The 15,870-nt window shown below is 38.8% G+C and overlaps 1 protein-coding gene across 1 annotated transcript in view; it reads left to right on the top strand.

The window, feature by feature from the left end:
* Nucleotides 1-15,870, top strand: part of dock3 (dedicator of cytokinesis 3) — a 597,933-nt gene that overhangs the window by 70,864 nt on the left and 511,199 nt on the right. Inside the window, exon 9 of the mRNA XM_062544851.1 lies at nt 2,094-2,248. Coding sequence (XP_062400835.1) covers nt 2,094-2,248 — 155 coding nt within the window. The remainder of the gene's footprint in view (nt 1-2,093; nt 2,249-15,870) is intronic.

Here is a 15,870-nt window from a genome sequence, read left to right on the forward strand (position 1 = left end):
AGGATTAAAGGAATACCCAAGTTCAAACTTTCGGTTGAAACCAAAATTACTGTTGGAGTTTTGAACAAGACAATAGTTTGCATCTAACTATCGCTATTGTATACATCGCTATTTTATACCATTGACAATGCTCAAAATAGTGTGGTTAATGTCTCTACAGACAAACCTAAATATTGTAAACTCTGAAAAGGGCACTGAGAGTTTATAATACGATCTTCTTTCAGCATTGGGTAGATCTGACAACATGAGGCATGTTTGTATTGTAAGATTCAGCCAGATCTGTGCAGCACTGTAAGATCGAACAAGCGTAAATAGAGCATAGGGTTTTTTTTTACTCCACAGTATTCTTTTAAGTAGGAAAGCATATTCTGGGATTAACTCCAATGTGATATGACATTTTCACTGCATAACAGGAATTCAGAAACAAGTAAACATACAGTGTGGAGCACATGTATTTGATACCATGCTAAAACAGGAATATAAAATCATCATTTGACAATTGATCTTAATGCCTTAATTAAAAAAAATAGTAAAAATCAAACCGCCAAGGACACCAATTTTCTTTGTGATTGAAGAATGTATCGTAAATGTTTTCCTTAAATGCTAGGGAAAGGAAGTATTTGACCCCCTATGTAACCCTATGGGAATTTAACACATAGGGTTAACATAGGGGCAGGCAGATTTTTTATTTTTAAAGGCCAGCTATTTCATGGATCCAGGATATTATGCATCACGATAAAGTTCCCTTGGCCTTTGCAATTGAAATAGCCCCACATCATCACATACCCTTCACCATAGCTAGAGATTGGCATGGTGCTTTTTCCAGTAGGCCTATTAGCCAGTTTGATTTGCATTGAGCTCAACAGGCTAATAGGCCTACTGGAAAAAGCACCATGCCAATCTCTAGCTATGGTGAAGGGTATGTAATGATGTCGGGCTACTTTAATTCCAACGGCCAAGGGAACTCTATCAGGATGCATAATATCCTGGATCCATGAAATAACTGGCCTTAAAAAATAAAAAATCTGCCTGCCCCTATGTTAACCCTATGTGTTAAATTCCCATAGGGTTACATTGGGGGTCGAATACTTCCTTCCCCCTAGCATTTAGGAAGAACATTTATTTATTTACGATGCAATCTTCAATCACAAAGAAAATTGGTGAACTTGGTGGTTTTATTTTTACTATTTGTTTTAAATTAAGACATTAAGATCAATTGTCAAATGATGATTTTATATTCCTCTTTTTAGGCAACTTTAGCATGGTATCAAATACATTTTCTCCTCACTGTATGTAAAAGGAAAAAGACATCTACTATGGGTGATCTAAAACATTTGTATGTCAATTGAAATGTGAGACTGCCAAATAATAGTGAGTGCAAATTAAATAGGCCTACTTACAGTGCCCTCCAAAAGTATTGGAAAACATGCTTAAAGTTAAATATAAAATCATCTTTTGGAAATTGATCTGAATGCTTTAAATGAAACAATGAGGAAATATTCAACCTTTAATGACATCGATTTTCTTTGTGAATGAATAATGTATTGTAAATAAATAAATGTTTTCCTTAAAATATAGGGGGTCATAAGTATTGGCTGTTAGCTAATTAGCTGGTTTGAATTGCATTGAGCTCAATGAGAATGAAACCAGCTAATTAGCTAACAGCTAATAACTGACATTAAGCATGCCAAACTCTTAGTATGTGAAGGGTATGGTGTTGATGTGGGGTTATTTTAATTCCAAAGGCCAAGGGGATTTTTTATCAGGGTGCATAGTGTCCTGGATCCATTAAATAACTGGCCTTTAAAAATAAAAATATTAATCCTCTATGGGAATTTAACATGGGCGTTCCAATACTTATGACCCCCTATATTTTAAGGAAAACATTTAATTATTTACAATACATTCATTCACAAAGAAAACTGATGTCATTAAAGGTTGAATATATCCTCTTTTTTTTTCATTTAAGGCATTAAGATCAATTTCCAAAAGATGATTTTATATTTAACTTTAAGCATGTTTTCCAATACTTTTGGAGGGCACTGTATGTTTGAGAAGTATGTGGAGGCTAAACCAATGGTTTTCTTACACAGGGAGACAGCTTGGGCCACCGGCATGACGAAGCCTTTCGCATTCCTGTACCTCACCATCTTTTCATGAACCTAAAGAGCTTCACTTACAACACCGTTGGCGAGGACACTGACATCCTCTTCTCACTCTACGACTTAAGAGAGGGCAAGCATATTAGGTGAGGGGAATTACGATGAGAGCAATGGTATGCGGTCAAGTGAAGGACAGACACAACACCTATAATTTCCACAAATCTGCACTGCGAAGCTCTGTGTTCACTGCTGTAGCCTATACTAGTAGGATTTATTTATTATTTTTGGAGTGTGAAATTATGGGACGGTGGTAAGAAGTGGGGAAAGCTGCATGTGAGGAGTTCGCACTCTTGACTGGGAGATTTGCTGTAATTACATAAACTCTGTAACGTTATGGCCTAGTCATCGCGGCCAGCAAGATCACCCATTCTGTCAGACTTTGCTGCCTGCTCGTCGTCCTTAATGAAACCCTGCGAAATCATTATTTGATTGGTCAGGAGCTCTTTTTCGCATGCGAAATTTCGCATCAAACAAACCGTTCCGAAAGTTTATTTCATTGCAACGAACTTCGGTGAACTAGATTGCAACTCTATTCAATGTTCCCCGTTTTTGGTGGTCCCAGCTTTGGGTCACGTTATCATTGTAATGCCATGAAGGCTAGTCTACCCGACTGAAGAACGTGTGGTGTGACATGCTTTCAGGAAAATGTAATGAGTTTTCATCTCACACGTCATCACGGAATATAGCCTACGTAACAAGTCAATCGCAGGAAAAATCTTGTAATCGTGCGGAACAGTCGTGTAGTGTGAGCATATTTACGATTGGAGACACGATAATCGGTTGCGATTCTCTTTATGTGTGCGCTGCAACCCGACGTCAAAATCGCATACGATTTTTAAATCGTGTAGTTTGAGCCCAGCTTAACCTTCCCACATACCAATAGTTCTTTGGTCTGCATTCAGAAAGTCCATGTCACAAAATGATTTAGCATTCTAACATGATTAACATTTACCATGCTAGCAAGCTTTATCTGTTTCAAAATATTTGTAACTTACCTTGCATAAGGGTAACCGATACATGCTAGCAAAGCATTCTGTGTTCCATTCATTTCAGTTGAGAGCAGACAATGTTGACATAGTATAGCGGATTGGGTGAAGCAATAAAAGTTGAATCCTACAAAAGGAAAGGTTTAATGTTAAGCAAATGAGGAGCGAATTTCACATGTGGTGGCCAGATTGTTTGTTGCTGCTTTTGATTTTTGGAAAATTGCAGGACTATGACATTTTGTTCATTTGATTAGAAAGGACTTCCTGAGGGGCTTTTGGGGCCTGAGCACCAAAGGCTCTGTTGTTTTTGGAAAGATTATTACAGTGCATGAAAATGCACTGTACTGTTCTTCCTCGGTCTTCTTCTTATTACAGTGCACTGTACTGTTCTTCCTATTCTTCTTATTATTACAGTGCATGAAAATGCACTGTACTGTTCTTCCTATTCTTCTTAATATTAATCTTCTTCTAACGCACGCAATTCAGCTTGAACCGTTTAACGTAGAAACTTCATTCAAACTTTGTTGCGTAGGTCTCGCTTTTGCCATGTGTGCTTTGTATTTTTCAACTTTCTAACTTTTATACTTTTTAAACTATGAATTAAAAAACGATTTCCCCATAGATTTAACATTGAGCTGTTTCCCCATAGACTTAACATTGCTCATTATGACATCACGGCAGCAATTAGAATCTTACGCCAGGTGGCCGGCCACCTGGGCACCAACTGTCAGTTTCTCTGGCTTTAAGCATACAGTCTCTCAGAAGACTACATATCCTGTTAACTGTTTCCTCTGTCCACAACTGTTTAAATCATTTAACCATTGAAACTACTCAACTATTGAACTGTTCAACCATTCCAACTGTCGGTTATCATCCACTATGCCTCCAGTCAACTACATGAAACCTCCATGTACCTAGCAACCAACATAGCAACCATTAGAATTAAGTGTTTATGACCGTTTCCATAGCAACCAACATGATTATACTGCAGTAACTTCTTGTTTCCTGATAGTGGCCACCATGGATACCCTAGCAACAAATGTTTCAAGATAAAAGTCCTCACTAGCAAGTTAGCTCGTTAGCATGGTTAGCATAGTTAGCATTTTTAGCATAATTGCAAAAAATCATCAACTAAGTTAGCTAATCAACCTGGTTAGCATTGTTAGCATATTTAGCATTGTTAATATAGTTAGCATTTTTATCATTACTGCTAGAAATCATCGGTTAAGTTAGCTAATCAACCTGGTTAGCATTGTTAGTAAAGTTAGCATTGCTAGCATAATTAGCATTTTTAGCGTAACTGCTAGAAATCATTAGCTAAGTTAGCTAATCAACATTTTAACATGAATAGAAATCATTAGTTAAGTTAGAACTGGAATGTTTCATCTTTAAACTGTCTACCTTCACACTATCAACTCTCTGTAAACTATGCAACCACCATGTTTACCCTAGCTACACCTTAGTAACCATATCTACATTATCTATCTATTTTTGCATTTTCATGCACTGGTAATTCCTTGGAATTGCATTTCTAGTTCTTCTTCTAACGCACGCAATTCAGCTTCAACCGCTTAACGTAGAAACTCCATTCAAATTTTGTCGCGTAGGTCTTACTTACGCGATGTGGGCTTTGTATTTTTCAACTTTGTAACTTTTATACTTTTTTAAACTATTAGTTAAAAACTATTACAATTTCCCCCATAGACTTAACATTGCTCATTATGACATCACGGCAGCAATTAGAATGTTACGCCAGGTGGCCAGTCCAGGTGCAGCAGCTCTCGCTCTCTCTCTCAGACTTTAAACATACACTGGCTCTCTTGAGACTACATTTTCTGTTCCCCTGTATCAACTGTATCAACTTAAGTCTTCCTAATTCCATCCAACTTTCTATCAATTCATCTTCTTCAAACCATTCACTCATCCACCCATTCTAAACAGTCTGCCTATCAACATAAATTAGACGATCTACACTCAACTTTTAAACAATCTACTCTGTCTCAGGCTTTAAGCACACTCTGGCTCTCTTAAGACTAGCCAGTTAAATTGATTACACCTGTATCTGTATCCACTACTCTCAGTAGAGAACTGTGTCTCTCCACTCTACAAGAATATAAGGCACATTCCATCCAACTTTCTATCCATTCATCTTCCTCAGACCATTCACTCATCCACCCATTAAACTGTCTATCAACATCTATTAAACAATCTGCCTATCAACATCCATTAAACTCTCTGTCTATCAACATTAATTAGACTATCTACATTCAACTTTTAAATTATTTACTCTGTCTCAGGCTTTAAGCATACACTGGCTCTCTTAAGACTAGCCAGTTAAATTGATTACACCTGTATCAACTACTCCCAGAGAGCTGTATCAGTGTCTCTCTTAACAAGAATATAAGGCACATTCCATCCAACCTTCTATCCATTCATCTTCTTCAGACCATTCACTCATCCACCATTAAACTGTCAATCAATATCTATTAAACAATCTGCCTATCAACATCCATTAAACAGTCTGTCTATCAACATTAATTAGACTATCTACATACAACTTTTAAAGTATTTACTGTGGGTCCCTCTCAAGCAGCGTTTATATGTCCTCCCTCGCTCCTCGATCCTCAATGATCTACATAAAGAAAGATAGAAGAAGGGCTAGACTATCCCATTGTTGCCGCTCCATCATTCTTTATGTAGATCAGTGAGGAGCGAGAGAGGACGCGTAAACGCTATATGAGAGGCACCATCTGTCTCAGGCTTTAAGCATACAATCTCATTAAGACTACAGATCCTGTTTCACTACTTCCTCTGTCCACAACTGTTTCAAAATAAAGGTCCTCACTGCTATAATACACTATTAAATCATTTAACCATTGTAACTTCTCAACTATTTAACTGTTCAACCATTCCAACTGTCAGTTATCAACTATGCCTCCAGTCAACTACACGAAACCTCCATGTACCTAGCAACCAACATAGCAACCATTAAAATTAAACGTTTATGACCGTTTCCATAGCAACCAACATGATTATACTGCAGTAACTTCTTGTTTCCTGATAGTGGCCACCATGGATACCCTAGCAATAAATGTTTCAAAATAAAAGTCCTCAATAGCAAGTTAGCTAGTTAGCATGGTTAGCATAGTTAACATTGTTAGCATAGTTAGCATTTTTAGCATAACTGCAAAAAAAACATCTAACTAAGTTAGCTAATCAACCTGGTTAGCATTGTTAGCAATTTTAGCATTGTTAACATAGTTAGTTTTTTTAGCATTATTGCTAGAAATCATCAGTTAAGTTAGCTAATCAACCTGGTTAGCATTGTTAGTTTAAGTTAGCATTGTTACCATAGTTAGCATTGCTAGCATAGTTAGCATTTTTAGCATAACTGCTAGAAATCATTAGCTAAGTTAGCTAATCAACCTGGTTAACACTGTGAGCATAGTTAGCATAGTTAACATTTTTACCATTACTGCATGAAAGCTAAGTTAACCAATCAACCTGGTTATCATTGTTACCATAGTTAACATTTTAACATGAATAGAAATCATTAGTTAAGTTAGAACTGGAATGTTTCATCTTTAAACTGTCTACCTTCACACTATCAACTCTCTGTAAACTATGCAACCACCATGTTTACCCTAGCTACACCTTAGTAACCATATCTACATTATCTATCTATTTTTGCATTTTCATGCACTGGTAATTCCTTGGAATTGCATTTCTAGTCATTACATTGCATGTCAATGCAATCTACTGTTATCACTGTTCTTCTTATTTTTATTATATCTTCCGACCAAAATCAACGGTTAATGACGCTAAAACCACTGAACCGTTTCACAAAATTCAAACACTCCTACAAAGGTCTTGTAAAGGAGATTTGACGATTGTATTTTTCACATTTGGGAACTTCATACTTTTTGAGATATTTACGATAAAAGAGTTTAAAAGAGTTTACATTGAGACCCTTTGGCGTCAAAGATTAATTGTTACGTCAGTGCTCAGCTGTAAGTAATCAAGGATCACCACTGCGCTAAATCAGGCTAACAGGGGAGCTACACCAGATGCGTAACTGAAGCGTTCCGTTTGCGATGCGTAAAACCCATTTTAGAAGATGGGTCTATTTTTTTTTCAAATGTACACGCCACTGTCGCGTCTGGTGTAGCTACTTCCATTGACTACAGTGATAATTAACGGCTGCAACATACGCGGCGCGAACGGAACGCTTCAGTTACGCATGTGTAGCTCCCCTGTAAACCTGAATGTTACGTCTACTCATTAAGCGGTAACAGCTGTGAAAACCATGAAAATGAAAAATTCTACCATGCAAAGCTGCTGTAAACCAGGACGTTATCGTCTTGTCTCCTGTTAGGCTACTCCTTACTTGATTTGTTTATATCATTACAGTAACCGGTTTGCTCTCGGTAACGTTATCAACAGCTAAAGACAATCTAACCTAACGTCAACGTAAACACTGTACTTAGCTAACGACAAGCAAGTTAGCCATCTCGACAGTTGCACCATTTAGGTTCAAGCCTTCTTCTCACAGTCGTTTCTAGTACAAACTGCATTGCTATCATTTTCACGTTTGTTTGTTTGTTAGCAAGCTATTCGTTTCAGCTATAGGGACTTGCCAGCCAGGGGATCATTTAAAGCTTTCGGTATCATTCACAAATTAAAAACCTTTGTTAACAGCTTATTGTACATTCCTATTAGGACAATCACACACCTGGAAACACTTCGAAGAACATACTAGCTCATCCTGTAATATGTGTAGCCTACATAAAATATCCTACTGTAAGCTAACGTTACATTTGCTAGATATCCTGTTGCTGCATCATCGTTGATTGGCGTTGTTTGAGATTGTATTCCGTATTCCAATGGTGTCCAAATGGTGTCCTAAGTCTATAGCCTATGGCCTACTTTTAACCTGCATTAGTGTAGATATGAAGGCTATGTAAGCTATCCTACCAGTCGTTTCACTGTAGGCTACTAATGTCAGCTCTTGCAACTCGTTTGAATTTGGCAACTTCATTTCAGTCTTTTAAATTCTAATAAACAAAGAGTTATTTTCCAAAATAGCCTATATGTATATATCCACAATTTTGATGCATTTTCATAAATTACTTTTTAAATGTGACTTTCCAAGTAATTTCAGTGGAATTGTAATTGGGTCATTGTTATTTATCTATTCTTCTGTGTAGCCTAGTTGTCTTTTTAACTATAGGCCTAATACAATGTGTTACACAGTCAGCAACCTTTTTGCAAAACATGCAATGGTAATTCCTTCCATGGTCTTCACTGTTCTTCTTCTTATTATTATCAGGATAATTATTCTTCTTCCGACCAATAATAACACTAAAACCACTGAACCGTTTGACGTAATTCAAACACTCCTACAAAGGTCTTGTAACGGAGAGTTGTCCATTGTATTTTTCACATTTGTGAACTTTATACTTGTAGAGATATTTACGATAAAAGATTTTAAAATTCCCATAGAGTTAACGTTGAGACGTTATGTCAGTGCTCAGCTGTCAGTAATCAAGGATCTTTTGTCTAACGTTGAAGTATGCCTACCATGCGCTAAACCTGAATGTTATCGGCTTGTCCTAGGGCCTAGGCTAACCGGTTAGCTCCGGGTAACGTTATAGCCTACTGTATTTAGCTAACGACAATCAAACAGATTTACTCACGTTTTAATTAAGTCCACCTGATAAGCACGCCAGTTGCATGTTTAAGCATTCTTCTGTCGTTTCTACAGTAGGCTACAAGCTCATTTCTAATAGCTTACATCTGTGAAAAAATTAGGCTACAACACTAGAAGCAATCTGACGCTGAAATATACAGTCCACCACTGCCGTGAAACCTTAACGTCTAGGTGGTAGTGTCATATTATCTTTTTAACTAATAGCCTACAATGCTTACAGCAACCTGTTTGCATTTACATGCAATGGTAATTCCTTCCATGGAATTACATTTTCTAGTTATTATTATTATCATCATTATAGTTTTTTCCAGTTCATGCCTTTTCATAAAGACTTTTACTTTTTAAGGCAAAAAGTCTTGGGATTTGGTACACACATCTGTTGTCACAGTCATTTATATACTTTTGTATATACATTGCATTACCCATGCCCAGCATACCCAACAAAAAACAGTGCTCTAATTAGTAGCCTGCCAGCTTAGTTTGACACCACCACAGATTCCCACTCCACCAACCTGTTACCAAAACATACACTATATTGCCAAAAGTATTGGATCACCTGCCTTGACTCGCACATGAACTTAAGTGACATGCCATTCTTAATCCATAGGGTTTAATATGACGTCAATCCACCCTTTACAGCTATAACTCAATTCTATGCCAGATTTGACTCCACTGTCAACTCAACTAATCAAGCACCATTGCACTTCATGATTTACTTAAAGGAGGATGAGGGTGGTCCTTCCCTCTGCCCCTAAATTGTTGAGGAGGTATGCTCTCAGCTTAGGAGGCTTAATGTAAATAAGGCCCCTGGCCCAGATGAGATCATGCCACGTGTTCTAAAAGTATATGCTGATCAGCTGTGTGGGGTACTACATAATTTGTACACCTTGTCTCTGTCCATGTCAAAAATTCCAGCAACCTGGAAAACATCTTGGATTGTACCAGTGCCTAAAAAAACTATGTCAAGGCTCTTCAAGACATCAGACCTATAGCCTTAACCTCTCACGTGATGATGTTTCGAGAGGACTTTGCTGGAGCACCTAAGGGCACAATTCAGTGCCTTTCAGGACTCCCTTCAATTTGCGGACAGGGTTGGATGTAGGTACGGATGATGCACACCTTTACTTTTGCTTTTTATACTACAGCCACACATTTTAGCTAAAACGCTTTGTGGTTTTAATCTAAACAAATCTGCTGTTGCATGGATCACAGACTACCTCACAAGCAGACCTCAATATGTGAGGATTCATTACACCATCACCATTAACATAGGGGCACCACAGGGTACAGTTTTGTCTCCTTGTTTATTTACATTATATCATTCTGATTGACAGGAGGCACTGCTATGTCTGCACTTACAGAAGTGTTTTGCATTAGTAGTGGGCTACATCACTAACAATGATCATGCAGCTTATCAGAAAGAGGTGGATAGCTTTGTCAGATGATGTGATGATGCCCATCTCATTTTAACTGTTGACAAAACTAAGGAACTAATACTGGATGTTAAGAGGAAAAAAAGTGAGGTAGCCCCTATGCTTATCTACGGTAGTGTATTGCTGTCACACTAAAAAAAGAAAAAAAAGGCTCAGTATCAAGTAATAAGGTGAAAGTTTCTTGTTATAACAAGATCTTTTTCACGTTTTATTACATGAAATTATCACATTATTTCATGATAATGATGTTTTTACGTTATATAACATGAAAATATCTTGTTATTTCAAGATATGATATTTTCATGTTTTTACAAGATATTTATCCCGTTATTACATGAAATTATCACATTTTTTTAAGATAGTGAAACTAAACAAAACCAGGCCAGGAGAGCCCATGCATAGGCTGGATGAGAATGAACTTGCACCCTGGCTTGCTATTGCGGTGCTGCTTGATGAGTGTTTGCTTTTGTGCATGTGTGTACAGTACGTGTGTGTGTACGTAAGTGGCAGGAGCAGGGAAGAGCTGTGTGTATCGGCAGAGAGCCGCTGAGGAGTCGGATAGAGAGGTGAGCAGGAGTAGCCTGCTCACACCGCCCAATAGTTCTGCTTCATCTTCTCATCCACTATTTGGGCGCTTTGGCTCCGTAGCTTGCATGTCAGGTCATCGTGTTAATTTTTAGGGCTGTAGGGAGAGACCGCTGGGAGTGAAAAGTGAAGCGCTGCAGTCACACAGTGCAGGCTGCTGGAGAGGACGGCAAAGGAAATGTTTAAACAGCAATAGCATGCTTTTTGAGATCACATGATCACTACAGTATTCATCAGTGCGGCCCAAAACGCCGAGCTTAAAGGAACACTTCACGTTTTTTTTCATATTACAGTTTTTGCCTATTGCTTACACATGTTTTACACACACTATACACACAGCTATATAAGACATAACACTTGGGGATAAACAACTCACATCTATGTCAAAATGAAACACTGCAATGAAAACATAACACTCCTTTCTAAAAACTGAATTCTTGCAACAAAACTGAACACACAAGCACCATTTGAATCACCCTTCCATACCACCAGTAAAAAACTGATGCACTTTATATAAAACACTGCTGTCTTTGTGTTTCTATTTTTTTTTTTATTATTTGGTCATTTTCTCAGCCCTCGTCTTCTGTAAAACTCAAAAGTTGTAATCAAGAGTTTTTGCAAAAAACAAACATTCTTACAGAAATAAAGAGAAATAGAAGGGGCAATACTATATCACACACACAAACAATTGCCTCAACGTCCTCACTGATCTAGATAAAGAATGATGGGGCGGCAACAATGGGATAATCTATCCACTGCTAGTTATAGATCAGTGGGAACGCCCCTTGAGGATCAAGCATTGAGGATCGAGTAGAAATGTTGAGAGGCACCCATAGTCTCCATGCTTGCTAAGTTCTCAAAATGGCTACCTGAGGCCTATTTGTTGTGCTAAGCTTTAGACCGATTGGTGTTCTGTTTTCTGTGCAAGTGTTTTCAGGTGTAAGTAAGTGCCTACAATTGCCAGATGAGACAAGTTGATACATACCTCTCACGTTTCAATGCGTGCACTCACTGGCTCTTGTGCACGGCGCTACTTTGATAGCACTTAGCTAGCCCAGTTCATTCATTAGGATCCAAACAGAGATGAAGTTAGAAGCAACCAAACACCTCCATGTGCATGTCGAGAGGGGCGCGCGTCCATTGAGTGTGCACAGGAGGGAGAGCGAGAGAAAGCGGGCCAAGGCTAGGGGGTTTACTTGTTTGGTAAAGTAGCACGACACGCATAGTCTACAATGAAAACTTGCAATGTACCGTATGCTTTCACCCGAGCAGCATCAGGTCAACCATTGCGACATAGATTTTTTTCAGTCGCATTCTTAAAAAGTTGGTCCTTGAGTAGGCGAAGCTTCCATGTTTCCAGGGATGATCTCGTTTAAATGGAGACAGAGGCGGTGAGCACGGAGGGGAGGGGCTGTGTGTATCTGTGTGTAGGTGCGTGAGTGTGTGAGAGACCAGTGAGTGAAAGGAGGGAGAGAAAGGAAATGCAGCGTATAAGATGCGTGTTTTTAATAGCGTTAAAAAAATAATTAAATATAGCCGCAAGCGGCGATGGCGGGCCCTGGCACCTGCGGTGCAGACCTGTGACATTTCGGAATCTAACAAAGCAACATGTGCATGTTGGTGGCCATGCGCATGAGCAACACACATGACTAGCGGCAGCAATAACATACAAGCCTACCTAATTGTCGTGAATGTATGTGTAAACCACAACAGACAACGCGCTAGGTGGCGCTATAGAATTCCTTAGCCATACCCTATGCCAGAGCTCTGTCTCTGACTAACGATACCAATGACGCACAAGCCCACCAAATTTGGTTCATTTTCTTGAATGTATGTGTCAACCTCAACAAACTATGCACTAGGTGGCGCTATAGAATCCCTAAGCTACACCCTAGGTCAGAGCTCTGTCTCTTACTAGCGATAGCAATAACACAGAAGCCCACCAAATTTGGTTAATTTTCATCAATGTATGTGTCAACCACAACAGACAATGTGCTAGGTGGCGCTATAGAGTCCCTAAGCCACACCCTAGGCCAAAGCTCTGTCTCTGACTAGCAGTAATAACACACAAGTCCACCAAATTTGGTTCATTTTCGTGAATGTATCTGTCAACCACAACAGACAACGCGCTACTAGGTGGCGCTATAGAGTCCCTAGCCAAACCCTAAGCCAGAGCTCTGTCTCTGACTAGCAGTAGCAATAACACACAAGCCCACCAAATTTCGTTATTTTTCATGAATGTATGTGTAAACCACAACAGACAACACGCTAGGTGGCGCTATAGAGTCCCTACGCCACACCCTAGGCCATAGCTCAGTCTCTGACTAGCAATAGCAATAACACACAAGCCCACCAAATTTGGTCCATTTTCGTGAATGTGTATGATAAGAAGATGTAGAAACCTAGGAAGAACAGTACATTGCATTTTCATGCACTGTAATTAGATAATAGAAGGCTTGATACCACATTGGGCTCCAGAATGTATGTAAATAACACTGCCATCATGCTGGGGGCAGCAATCACTGGAGGCCAATGGAGGAATTGGTGTCTCTGATTGGAAATCAGAGAGGTGTATCTGATTGTCGGCAGGTGTTGCCCATAGTCAGTAAGGTGTTTGCCCCCAGCAATATGATGTAAAACAGCGTGGATCAGCCTACTTTAAAAATGTAGACTCTGAACTGAACTGTACACAAATTGAGAGAATTGTGATTATGTTTGCTGTATTAGGCTAGTTTGTAATTTTGTTACATTTTTGGTTAGTGGTGTGCCGCAGAATCTTTTTAATGTAAAAAAATGTACCATGGCTCAAAAAAGGTTGAAAAACACTGAACTAGACAAGCATTATTAGAATTAAAAATGGCAGCCACTAGGGGCACTCAATGGCATGTGGAAAGTTCACACTGAACAATTCTGATTTTTAACCACTCTACTATAGCCCCTGAATCTGTGAATCATTCATTTTTTTCAAGATTATAGGGAAAAACAAGTGGATTTTGTTATTTACTGTTTTATATCAACCTATGATACATGGATTCCACTGCAACACAAATGAAGCCAGTTTTATTGGTTACTGTACATTGTCCCCTTTTATGAACTGTCTGCATAGTCATTTGAAAATGAACAGTTTGTATAGTTCTTTACTGTAATGGTTGTTGATAACTGTTCGTTCATTGTCTCAAATCTGCGTTTGAAGAAGTTAAGCATCCCTTTCCCTCATGATATCCTCTGAATCAGACATTACATGCTGGTGATATTGTGTTTGCTCTCTCATTAAAGGGACACTTCACCGATTAGCATTAAGCTTTGTATCTTTAGAAAACCAGTCATGTTTTTGAATGGTCATGCATCATTCCCTCAGTTTGCCTTGAGATTGGAGAAATACAGATTTCAATGAAACCCATGAATAGGACTTCTATGGAGTTTCGTTTGTGCCAAAAAGTTCAAACAATACTTTTTCAAATTCAAACAAAAATCAATTAATCAAAATATCAAATACAAAATCTAAACAAAAAAAATAAAGTCGAAAAAAAAAATCTAAACTCGCAAACAAATTATTTGTGTAGTTGCAAAAAAAACTGTTTGAATAACTTGTCTTTTGGTTTACAATAACAACAATCATTTGCAGCGACATCATTCGTTTGTTTGCTCCTGGCTTTTTCAGTTTCGATTCTGGCTCTCGCGTTTGCGCTGCCTGTTTCTTTGCTTGCGATTCTGGCACAAACTTCACATGTGGGTGGGTGTCTGTGGGGTGCATTCCTATTGGCTGATGCGTTTTGACTGACAGCTTTACTATGGATTCAAGCGCAAGAGCTACCCACCTCCCCCCCTCCCCAGTAGGTAGTGGTGCAACGCTCTTTTTGGCCACTATGTACAGGTATATGCGATGTGGCGCTATTGAGCACAGTATGTCAACCGCCATATGAAGAAGAAGAAGATATTGACCACAGTAAGTTCAGTGGAGCTAGCTACACCAAAGCCATCGATGGGCTACACGCGTTATGGACTCAAACCAATGGGGTTTCCTCACTACTCATTAACCCAAGGTAAGAAGTGTAATCTAATTTGTTATGGGTCTAATTTTCACGTTTATGTGGGATGTTATGGCGTAGTTGTTACAATACTGACGCTGGTTTTAAGGTATCAGATGGCTATCTTAGCATCGTAGGTTTGTCCACATACAAACGAGGCTTTTGATGAAATGTCGCACTACAGTAGCCTAAATTATGAATTCATACCATGTATTTATTTGTTCAGAAGTATATTGTTAATGTCCTCGCGTTATATAAGCGTATGTGTCCGATTATGTCATGAAATATCGCTATGTTGTCAACGGTAGTCTAGCATAGTATGAGCGCCATGGTGCGATCTATCTGTGGTCAGTTCATCAATGGCCCTAGCGATCTCTGGAGGTCCACTCTTTGTGAACGTTTGGAGACCACAGACATAGTATAACCTTAGTTAGAGTATTGGTTCATTTGCCTGAGAAAGACCCAAGGGTCGAAACGTTACTTTTTGTAAACATGGGAGCTCAAGCAGTGTTGCCAACGTTACCTTCTTCTGTTACATCTCCCCAGGAAATGTTATTAAGCACTGTGACCAGCTCTGTCTTTTGATTAGTACATGTAATTTGTCTTTTGCTTGTGCTTGTGTGTTTGTGCAGAACAACTCATCGTGATGGTGCACCTGTACTCCATGATACAGCAGGATCTGAGGGGATTCCTCAGACAGGACGCAGATGTGGATTGACAACATCCTGCAGTTTAACTTTATTAGAATAAGTGTTGTTTTGAATAAAGGACAATAAAATTGAATTATTTTACATACTACTTACTGTATGTTAACCTGACTCACCACTTGAATTTCGTTCCACCTAGCTCCTCACATTCATCTGGAACTACTCCATTGAAATGTATTTCAGAAGGCAGGGCCTTGTCAAAACTCCTTTCATATGATTGGATAAACTAATTTATTGACATGCTACTACAACAGGGGTG

This window comes from Sardina pilchardus, chromosome 9 (assembly GCF_963854185.1).
Source record: "Sardina pilchardus chromosome 9, fSarPil1.1, whole genome shotgun sequence".
Taxonomy (NCBI): domain Eukaryota; kingdom Metazoa; phylum Chordata; class Actinopteri; order Clupeiformes; family Clupeidae; genus Sardina; species Sardina pilchardus.